This window comes from Mandrillus leucophaeus, unplaced genomic scaffold, assembly GCF_000951045.1.
Source record: "Mandrillus leucophaeus isolate KB7577 unplaced genomic scaffold, Mleu.le_1.0 Scaffold1139, whole genome shotgun sequence".
NCBI classification, from domain to species: domain Eukaryota; kingdom Metazoa; phylum Chordata; class Mammalia; order Primates; family Cercopithecidae; genus Mandrillus; species Mandrillus leucophaeus.
This window is the reverse complement of record NW_012099643.1, coordinates 190,549-202,259: the sequence shown is the minus strand read 5'-3', so window position 1 is coordinate 202,259 and position 11,711 is coordinate 190,549. Positions and strand designations below refer to the sequence as shown.

The 11,711-nt window shown below is 45.6% G+C and overlaps 1 protein-coding gene across 1 annotated transcript in view; it reads left to right on the top strand.

Moving 5' to 3' along the window:
• The first annotated feature begins 9,162 nt into the window (after positions 1 to 9,162).
• Positions 9,163 to 11,711, top strand: part of LOC105551020 (zinc finger protein 682-like) — a 37,133-nt gene continuing 34,584 nt past the window's right edge. The window contains 1 exon segment of the mRNA XM_011996144.1: positions 9,163 to 9,328. Coding sequence (XP_011851534.1) covers positions 9,326 to 9,328 — 3 coding nt within the window. The 5' untranslated portion in view covers positions 9,163 to 9,325.

Genomic DNA, 11,711 nt, shown 5'->3' with positions numbered 1-11,711 from the left:
GTGAGTTAAGGAACATCCTTGACTGCTGTGGGTGATGGTCTTTCCATCCAAAGCAGAGATGTGAAACCTGACGGCTTTCAAAGGACCCCCCAGTGCTCCACATCTCAAAAGTTGCTCCCACAAATCTGGAATGCTATCTGTTCCTGAGGGATCAGGTCCCACCTGTGTCTCTGAGACACTGACTTGAGATGAGGCCAATTAGTTCAAGCGTAAATGGCCTAAGTCATCATCAGCTTCAGGTTGTGTTTTGGAGCTTGTCCACTTAAGAGGGTTGATAAAAAATGGCTCACAAGACACATGCCTGGGAAATGAGGTTTTCTCCTTTGCTCTCAGCAGATCCTGGGCAACCCAGTAATTAATCTTCTTGATTTCTCAACTTTCACATTTGCGAAAAAGGCGCCAGTGCCCGTGACATTTCCTCGAAGACACAGCCCTTGTCACCTCCTACAAAGTTCTGAAGTTGTGCGCAGGTGGGCAGGTGGCAGATTTCTCTCAAAAGCAGCTGAGCTCGCGCTCTGGCTGGAAAAGGCAGAGGGCTGAGGCACAACGGACATTGTCTCACACATCAGGACAGTTTCCATAGCAGTTTAGGAAAGAAGGCAGCTCCCTGGGCTGGAGACGATGCAATGCTCTGGAAAGACCCTTAGGTGCGGGTGAGAGAGGAAATTCAGCTGCACAGGGTCAATGAGGGGAGGCCGAACCGCCCGATTTGGACAAAGGTAAAGTATACTTCCTAGCCTAATACCCTCCTCAATGCCCAGCCCAGACCTACCCTTCACGTCCCTAGCTGTATTCACTCTCCCTGGCAAGGGAGCGGCACGGAATTGGCTGCCAGCAATGCTTTGGACACCAGTAAGTCTACACCGCTCTGACCCTACCTCCAGGGCTACGCACCGCCCCGATGCATACTGGGATTGTAGTTCTGAAGCTACCTACCCATTGGCTAAGAACGGTGAGGAGACTACAACTCCCAGCATACCAGGCGCGGCGCGCAACGTCCTGCCCCTTCCTCTGGACTGCGAACCGCCCCCGAGCCTGGTACAGGCTGGGATTGTAGTCCTATAGCCTTGTAGCCAAAGGGCTAGGAGTTGCCATGAGACTACATCTCCCAGAAAGACCAGCGAGGCGCGCGCAGCTCTACCCCTTCCTCCAGTGATGCGCACTGTCCCTGATCTCTGTGCACGCTGGGATTGTAGTCCTGCATCCCTGCGATCACTGGCCGGCATTGGTTAAGAAATTTCAGCTCCCGGCAGGGTGGGCGAAGGCTCCACCCTCAGCCTCGCTCCTCCATGCCTTCAGAGCACTTCCGCCATGCGGAGGGGGAACGTGGCTGTTCTTTAGCTCTCCTACTTGATGGGAGTGAACGTAGCCAGGGCAGCGTGTCTCACCAAGTAATTGTGATCCCGCATCCCCCAGCGTGCTGGCTTCCTGACTTCCAAAGTGCCGGAAGTTTGATTTCTCACAGAACTGGAAGGGTCTGGGATCGATTCCCAGCCTGCTCAGAGTTGCCATGGTACTCACCCTCTGGGAAGTCGGAACATTCAGTGACACCATGTGTTCCTTGAAACTAATCTGTGTCACCTTTTAGGCTTTTGAGACCACTTGAACTCTGACTTTGTGGCATTTATTACCAAATCTACGGAAATGGGTCAACTGTCTGATTTTACCTTCTTTTCCACACATGCTGGTTAGGTCATCTGTTGATTAGACATGGTTTCCTCCAAAAGGGCATTATCTCTTCCAGATTACCTCCAAGGGAAGGATGAAACGGTTGGGAGCTCTAAGGATCCATTTCCCAAATTTGAGATTCCACACTGATCATTCCTGGGCAAAATGTGACATTCTTTTCCATAACCACAATCTTAGGCCAGCCTGAGTGCCATCCCAGCCCAATGAGGCTTATGGGACTCCAACTTAGTTCTGGTTAAGTTTTATGTAAATATCCTTGTCTGTGTTTCGCTTGGCTCTGTTAGATAAAATGTCTAGGAGAAAGTAGGAAGTGACAAGAATACAGGTGAAATCATAGGTATTGGAATGGGACACACTGATTCTGTGGAGGTAGAGGGAGAACAACAACCTGAAACCCAGGAAATGAACAACTTAAACCTCAGAAGCTGTGGGAAATGGAGGGGCATTAATAAGTTTTTGTCTTTCTGAATTACTCCTTGTGCAACCCAGAAAAGAGTATGGGAATCCTGTTGGGCCAAGACAGGAGTAGTATTTGTTAGACCAGAAGGTAAGGCGGGGGTTGTGAATTCATCTCCTCCTTTTGACTCCCCACATTACCCTTTAGAATCCTTTGAGAGTGTTCTCTCTCTCTGTGATGTAGGTGTGGAATTCTAGGGGGCAGCGTGCACTCTCAATGCCCAGCTGTCTGAGACCACAGTTCCTTCAGGTGATGGATGATATGGTTTGGCTGTGTCCCCACCCACATCTCATCTTGAATTGTAGCTCCCATAACTCCCATGTGTTGTGAGAGGGACCCTGTGGGAGGTAATTGAATCACGGGGATGCATCTTTCCCAAGCTGTTCTTGTGATAATGAATATATGTCACGAGATCTGATGGTTTTACAGAGGGCAGTTCGCCTGCACATGCTCTCTTGCCTGCCACAATGTAAGATGTGACTTTGCCTCTCCTTGCCTTCCTCCATGATTTTGAACTGACCGCCCACCTCCAGCCATGTGGAACTGTGAGTCAATTAAACTTCCTTCCTTTATAAATTACCCAGTCTTGGGTATGTCTATTAGTAGCATGAGAATAGACTAGTACTATGGAGAACCATTGCTTTTTTCAGAGGAGACTCAGTCCCCCATGGGTAAGCTGAAGCTGGAAGCTAGGCAGCATTGATTACATTTTCTCCTTCTTCTGTGAACTGGGGCTCCTCCTTCCCTTTTCCTACCACTTAGAGATGAATTTGTATTAGTCAATATTTGCGTAAATTAGAGACATAGGTAAAGGGAATCTTAGCCTCCAGCATAACTAGACTCTTGCCTATTGTCTTCCTACTTTATGAAATCAATTATGTTGGCACAGAGAGATACCTTAAGATGGGGTCTCTCAGGAGCAATTAGAGCAGCGTACTTCTAGAGAAGCTGATAGGACAGGGCAGGTGTGCCAGTGAGGATCAAAGCTTTTGTCCACATTTTTGAGTTGGTCTGTGTGTGGCAGATGACTTTGGGAAAGATCCCAGATCCCTGAAAGGGACCATTAAGAGAGGATTCATGTAGATCAGAACACTTGGCTGCGTGTTCATCAGTGTTTAAGTCGGATTCTCAGGGTTAAGTCTGTGGTAGGGCTGCAGGGCAATGCTTGCCTGTGAAAGGCTCTGATCAGGTGTGAAATATGTGGCTCTGGCGCAGGGAGACATCTTTATCTGACAGAACATTGTACTTCTGTGGATGTGAGACTCTTTGCTCTTCCTTAGCAGAGCACCGCTGACTGATTGTTTGAGAATCATGCATACATAGGCCTTTTTGTTTTGAATTTCTTAAATATTGGAACAGGAAAAAACATTTTTATACAATTTCAAACTGAGTAAGAGCATGAGCAACTTCAGGGAGACTGTCACAGGAGGAAACTCTGGGGCCTTGCCCATCCCCAGAAGCCTCCAAAATCCTGATACAGCCTGTAGAATTCACCTTATCAACACTGATTTATTTTTCCATATAGATTTATCATTCATTGGACCTTTATTTTGTTCTATGTCATGAAGAATAAGTCATTTCTTTCCTTTGAGATAGGAACATCAATTTTTGACACATCATTAGTGATGTCATCCTTCACATAGTTTTTTCTCCTTATTAAATTTTTGCTGTGGTTTAAATATTTGTGTCCCCCTCCAAATTCATATGTGGATAGTATTAGGGATTTTTTGAGGCAGAGTCTTATTCTATCACTCAGGCTGGAGAGCAGTGGTGCGATCTCGGCTCACTGCAAGCTCTGCCTCCCGGGTTCATGCCATTCTTCTGCCTCAGCCTCCCGAGTAGCTAGGACTACAGGCGTAGTCCTATATAGGTTCTGTGCCTTCTTTTTATTAAGTTCTTGTTTTTACTCTTCATTATCAGGAGTTCCTACCATATTTTATTTGCATACCATTTCTCCCACATTATTCTAAAAGGCTGAAGCCTGTCCATGCATCCAAAAATAGATCTGTCCTGGATCTTTTCTCACAAGTCAGCCAGCTGTCAAGACACCTGAGTTGTGATTCTTTCACCTGGCAGAGCCTCTCATCAACACATGAACTGAGCTTCCTCTTATCTTATGGACAGCCGATGCATGGAGGTGGATTTTTGAATCGGCCTCATGCTGCACTCAAGCACTTTGGCCAGGACTCAATGCTCATTGCCAAGATGAAAATCAGCAAACTAGCAGTTTGCTTTTATGATGTTCTCCAGCCTGCAACCAAGACACTTACCCTGGCCACGTCTTCAACTCTGTCTTAAGGTTGTGCTGATGTAAATGCAAACCTAGCTCTGTGTGGCTAGGACTAACAAACATCTATGTGGCTAGGACTGCAAATACGAAGCACCAGGCAAGAGGTCTCCCCAGTTTCCAACCAGACTTTGTAGAATTTCCCCAAAATACTGACTTGGCCTCTTTCAGACCCTATCTCCCAAAGAGAAGCAGAGAGGGGCTCTGGAAGCCATTTAGACTGTCTGGCCTCTTCCCTAGTGAAAATGGACTTGGCTACAAAAACGTAACCTAGTGACCTCAAAGACACCAGCCCAGATACTGAGCACTGACCTCCTGCCTCCCCAGGACAGACATCATCTGAACCAGACCAAAGCCCACACTGTTCCTCCATGTGCACCTTTCAGACATGTGCCAGAACAGCCCTCCAGAATTGTCTGGAGATGGGACAAGAGGTGGTGGAGCTCCAGGTTCAGAATGGCTGCCTCATCCCTCCCTCCTGAAAAGTCTATACCTGCTGATTAGAGCTCTTACAACTTAAGGGGCTTAGCCCTCCCTGAGTAAGTGTTCCCTAAGAGGACCTTCTGATCTTTTTCTATGCTGAGCAGGGTGCATAGGAATGACACCCTCTATGCTGGGGGATATATGACCTCCACTCCCACACGACTTGGTTGACTGATGAACTGATGCACTGAAGAGGAAGAAGAAGCAGGAACAGCCTGTTTCTCCAGCCGTGATGTCTGTGCGAATGGAGGAACCCCAAATAATATTGGGTGGTAGACACACAGGTACTGCCTAATAAGGACATTTAAGTTGAATGTAAAGGGAACTTATATGCCATATACAAAATTTAAGTTAGTGAATTTTACAAGAAAACTTGAGTTAAAATTTGTAAAGGCATTAACACAATTTTAATAGGAAGCTATAAAAATTATCTGCACTTACTGTGTTAACGACTGAAGTTTGGGTAACTATGTAAAGGCCATCTATGGGCTTCAAAAGGTATCTGCTACTTAATGTTAGAAGACATTTACTTTCAAATATTTGCTGTTTTTAACCAGTGCCTTCTCATGATATGAATTTTCTTTCCTTTTTTTTTTTTTTTTTTTTTCCTGCAATGAAGTCTCACTCTGTCACCCAGGCTGGAGTGCAGTGGCCCGATCTCAGCTCACTGCAACCTCCGCCTCCCAGGTTCAAGCAATTCTCCCGGCTCAGCCTCCTGAGCAGCTGTGATTACAGGCGCCTTCCACTGCGCCCGGCTAATTTTTGTAGTTTTAGTAGAGACGGGGTTTCACCATCTTGGCCAGGCTGGTCTTGAACTCTTGACTTCGTGATCCACCTGACTCAGGCTCCCAAAGTGCTGGGATTACATGCGTGAGCCACTGCGCCCGTTCCTATGTGAAAATTTTTTATTGTGAGGGAGCATTTCTATGAAAACAATAGTAGGAATTTTGCCAATTTTGGTTATTAAAATAATAAAAAATTTTGGTGAATTTGTTTTTCTTAACCAAATGCTCCTACAGATAGCATATTGCACAGATGTTTTCATTTGTCCTTTCACCTTAAGTCAATTTTTCTTAATTTTATTCATCCAATGGTATTTACTTTAGATAAAAGAGACATTGTACTTGCCGTGTGCTCTATGGATCCGAAATATGAATTCTGAGTCCAAACTCAGACCTACTTTATAAAAATCTAGATTTTAAATAATACTTTGAGGTAACTGGAGGGCACATTTATGATTGTTAAGTGGAGTAATTCTGTTCTTAAAAGAGGAGATGTTTATATGAGCAAGTTGATTTGTCCAAAAAGTACAGTTAAGATCGCACCTTTTAATGTGTATACATTTTATCTAAAAAAAACTAAAAAATTAATAAAGGGTTGGGAAATTGGTTGAAATGTCAATGAAACAAAAATGGCACATGTCAGGTTGCTGTTAAAGCTGGGTAACAGGTCTATTATACACCTTCTTTGTATCTTGTATATGTTTTTAATGCTCTGTAATAAAACGCTTGTACAAAATGACAAAGTCGATCTACACTTAACTCTTAAGCTCTTACTTTTGGGAAGAGAAGGAGAAAGTGACTGTCGGGCATGAGTACGTCTGATTCTATTTCTTGGTTACCCAAGTTCGGTTTGTAATAATTCATCAAGCTTTCCATAAATGTTTTGCACATATATTTCTGTATGCATGTTATACATCAATCAAAATTTAAATATTACATGTTTGCATAGTAGTTATAGATTAATATTTGAGAATAATGGTAATGCTTTATTTTGTTTTATTTTAAAGGGGGACATGTGGCAGGGTGCAGTGGCTCACGCCTGCAATCCCAGCACTTTGGGAGGCCGAGGCGGGCAGATCACCCAAGGTCTGGCCAACATGGTGAAACCTCGTCTGTACTAAAAATACAAAAAATTAGCTGGGCGTGTTGGTGCGTGCCTGTAATCCCAGCTGCTGAGGAGGCTGAGGCAGGAGTATCACTTGAACCTGGGAGGCGGAGGTTGCAGTAAGCCGAGATCCGTGCCACTGTACTCTAGTCTGGGAGACAGAGCAAGACTCTGTCTCAAAAAATAAAAATAAAATAATATAAGGTAAAATAAAATAAAATGGACATGTGTGCTCAGGGCACCATCAGATATATATTAATATTCCAAGTTATTGATTCAGGTTCTAACTTTGGGTGACTCCCTAGGTCTTTTAATTTTCACCTCAATTCTGTAAGTAGCATGGTTTTTTCGTTTGTTTGTTTGTTCGTTTTGAGATGGAGTCTCGCACTGTCCCCTGGGCTGGAGTGCAGTGGTGCAATCTTGGCCCACTACAAGAGTCTCCTGCCTTAGCCTCCAAGTAGTTGGGATTAGAGGCGCCTGCCCCCATGCCTGGCTAATTTTTTGTATATTTGGTAGAGATGGGGTTTCACTGTGTTAACCAGGCTGGTCTCGAACGCATGACCTCGTGTTCCACCAGCCTCGGCCTCCCAAAGTGCTGCAATTACAGGTGTGAGCCACCGCGCCCAGCCAGTAGGATGATTTCAACTTTTTGGGATGTGATTTTGTTTTCAGCAAGATTCTCCCCCGAGAATGATGCTCACCGGGACCAGGGCACACAGCACAGTGCCCCGTGCATAGTATGCACTAAGCACATATGGAGCCAGGTAGAATCAGGAACAAAGCGAGTAGCAGAGGTTGGTTCTGCAAAGTATAGTAAGTAGGAAATGAGTTAAGATTGCAAGGTCACAACTCAGCAGCAAACGTTTTTACATGCATTTGAAAAACCATTTGTAACTAATTCATCAAACTGTTGGTGAAAAGCAGTGGTTTGGGGACTTGGCTACACACTGTAATCACCCTGAGAGCTTTAAACCATATTATTGCCCAGATCCAACTCCAAGGATTCTAATTTAATTAGTCTGTTGCAACTTGGGCTTAAGGGATTTTAAGTTTCCATCCTGCCCCGCCCTGCCAGTCATTCTCCACCATCTCCCGAACCCCCCTCCCCGCCACGAAGTCTCACTCTGCAATGGCGCGATCTCAACTTACTGCAACCTCCGCCTCCCAGGTTCAAGCCATTCTCCTGCCTCAGCCTCCCGCGTAGCTGGGATTACAGGCGTGTGCCATCATGCCCGGCTAATTTTTGTATTTTTAATAGAGACGAGGGTTTCACCATGTTGGCCAGGCTGGTCTCGAACTCCTGACCTCAGGTAATCTGCCCGCCTCGGCCTCCCAAAATGCTGAGATTACAGGCGTGAACCACTGCTCCCTGTCCCGCAGGTGATTTTTATTTGCCAGGGGTAAGAAGCGCTGGATCTGATGAGGAATGCATTAGCTATGAGTGATTTTCATGTATGCTGGGGAGATTTGCCTCATGGCAACTCTGGAGATTGGGGTTTTAGAAAACATCCTTGCCCTGTCAAAAATTAGAAGATGACTTCAAGACGTACTTAACTGCTTGGCTAAATTGCAGAAAGAGAAAATGCCTTCGTCAGAGATCTTTTTTTTTTAAACAGGGTTTCACTCTGTCACCCAGGCTGTAATGCAGTGGTGTGATCGTGGCTCACTGCAGTTTTGACCTCCCAGGCTCAAGTGATCCTCCTGCCTCAGCCTTCTGAGTAGCCAGGATTACAGGCGTGCACTACCAGGCTTGGCGAAATTTTTAATTATTTTTTGCAGAGATGGGGTCTCGCTATGTTGCCAGAGCTGGTCTTAAACACTTAGCCTCAAGTGATGCTCCCGCCTCAGCCTCCCTAGTAGCTCGAACTACAGGCACAGGCTACCATGCCTGGTTTGTTTTTTAAAATGTGGCTACTAGAAAATTTAAAATTCACATGTGCCTCACAGTTTATTTCTTAGAGAATTGCCTCCCTTGTGACATCTCAGGCTGCCTGCTCAAAAAACTGGAGGCTAGGAAAGTGATGAAATCTGAAATTTTAAAATAATTGTCATATTGTTTCCATTTGTGAATAGCATATGTCTATTATTCACAAATAAAGATAACCTTATACACAAAGTTAAATGCAAATGTTCCCCAGGCGGGGCCAGTTTCCAGTTAAGGAAGGAAGGGCGCCAGAAAAGGGTTCAGGGAAAACCTGTAACTCCTGCCTTTTTCAACCCATTCTCAGATCACGTCTACTATCACTCATGACCTGAGGGGACGGGGCGTGGAACTGTATCCAATCATGGGCGTTGGAGTGGGAACTGTCCAATCAGGTGCGCAGCCAAGGTAGAGGGGGCGGTGTCCTGGAGCTGGCGGGGCCTTTGTCTCGCTCCAGCCAGAGCTCAGGGTCCATCTTCATTGCTTAGTATCCTTTGCGGTAGGAGGTCTCGGTGACTCTGTCGCAGCCTCTGTCACCCTCTGACCTGCAGATGCTGTGAGATCCAGAGCTAAGACTCCGGGACATCCCGGAAGCCGAAAAATGGTGAGTGTGCCAGGCCGCGCGTCCCGAGGTGGGGGCAGGGCTGGTTGAAAGCGCCGGAACTGGCTGTGACGGGACCGGGGCCTCCACGCTGTCAGCTGCGGGGTCTGCGGACTGGAGTCCCTGCAGGCACAGCTCGGCCCTCGGTCCCCTCCGGGCACAGGGTGCAAGGTGGGCCAGCAACCGGGAATCCGGGCGGGCATCCCGTTCCGTTCTTCCGCATCCCGCCCGGAGCCCACCCTGGGAAGCACCGCGCGCGTTCTCGCGTCTGCCCCGATTGCGGGGACAATGGAAGGGTCCTCAGGGCAGAGTCCAGACCCCGTGTGTAGTTTGTGCGTGGGAAGTGCTGTGATCCCAGGGGTCCTCAGTCTTTTCCTTCCCCTGTTAAAAAACAATGGGAGTCACCTTTAAAATGTTAAAAACTTACTGAAGTTAACAGTGATTCATGATCGGAGAGCACCCAGCCACGGTTTGTGGTTTGGGGTCCAACCGAAGGGCTTGAAGGAAAGTTTTTTCATAGGTGAAGGAAGAAGCAAACCGAATTCAGTAACTGACTCGTTACAGTTATGTGATCATCTTATTTACACTATTCAGGTTGTCATTGCCTGGTTATGTAATCAGAAGTTAATTGAAGGTTTGTGGTTGCTTAAATCTGAATTTTGTTTCCCCCTAGGTAGCAATTTACAAGAAATGTATTTGCGTGTGTGTGTGTGTGTGTGTGTGTGTGTGTGTGTGTTTTAATGTAGGAACTCAGGGCACTAGAGCCACCTCAACTGCCTGCTATTTAATTAACACCACAGGAGAAGTGATTTTCTCTTGTATTTTCCAAATGTGTGACAAGCAGTGTCTCAAATCCACCACTCTGTTGCCCCAGCCTAACTGTGGCTTGTAGTCGAATTTTAAATTTTCAGTTCTTTCCTGACAGTCTTCAACACCAACTTCGCCTCTCTAATTCACAACATTATCAACTCTTAGTCCTTTTTTGTACATTTCAGATACAGTATTTTGATTAATCATTATTTCAAAGAGCAGCGGACGGCACTTTTTAGAAAAATAAATGTTTTTCATTTGCAAACATTTTACAGGAGATGAAAGCAGAGAATAATCCCAACACTCCACTGTGGGGAAAAAAAAAAAAAAAAAAGACCAAAAAACAAAACCTTTGTGCTAGTCTCCCTTTAATATTTCCTAGGCACAGACACCTTATCGGAATGTTTTTAGGTTGAGGTTCCACTTTGGAAACTTCACAGGGCAATGCATCCTCAGGCACCCTGTGTTATTTTCCTGGTTTTGAGTTTCAGAACCGTGGCTGTGTCTCCTGAGGTGTCTAGTGAATATCAGCCCCTGGGTCATTTCCTCTCAGGGGCAGCCTGAGGTATGGGAATGCCGCCTCTCTGTGGAGTGATTGGTGCATTGTGCCTGGGAGAAATCAGGTATACCTTTCCTCTAAAAGCAAATCCATTAGGACATTGAGATTTTCTTCCCCAGCTCCCAGTTTCCGTTTCTTAGAGATACAGTGCTGGCCAGGCAATTGGATGGTGGTATTGAGGAGAAAATTTTCTCAGATTGGTGAAGAGAGAAAAAATATCCCCAAGAACGAAGAACACCCAACCCGGTGAGGCAGTGCACAAACCTGCAAAGCAAAAATGCATCGAAGGGACACAGTGGGGCACAGCACAGTGGCTCTTGGTAGTACGGTTATTGTCCACTTCAGTGAGCAGGATGGGAGTGGGAAAATGTCCCAAGTGACAGAGCGGCTTGACTTGACATCTGAGTCAGATATGTCTGTGTTCCAATCAGCATTGCCGCTTCCTGAGTTTGTCACCTTGGAAAGATTTCTTTACTTATTTTAACTTCAGTTTTTAATTAAGTGTATTTACACATTTTATCAGTAGAGCTTGAAAGGCAATCTGTACTGGCAACCTGTTTTATTCACCAACCCAGGCTTCTGTGCCACCTAATCATAGTCTCATCTGCCTACATGGACACAGGAAGAAGTCAGAGCATAGCCTCTCCTGGGGCACGATCTATAGCATGAACCAGTCCTTCCCTAAGCCTGCACTGTCCCACCCATGGTTTCTTGATAGCAACTTTCCCTCGTTTGCCTTTTAGTTCCACCCACAAACCCTTTTTTTATGTGCACGCAGTGTGCTCAACGCCACCCCTCAGTTGTCTGAATCCAGCACCTACTGGAATTCAGATGTCCAGTAGTTCAAGACCATGGGCCTAGACCTACCTTTTACAGAAGCAAATGCAAATTAGACATAAGAGGCTTCATTCCCCCACTTGAAAATGAGGGAAGATATTTTGTTCTTTTGCCTTTTCTTAAAGGATATAATTTAGAAAAGTACTATTATTGATTGATTAATTTTTTTTTTGAGACAGA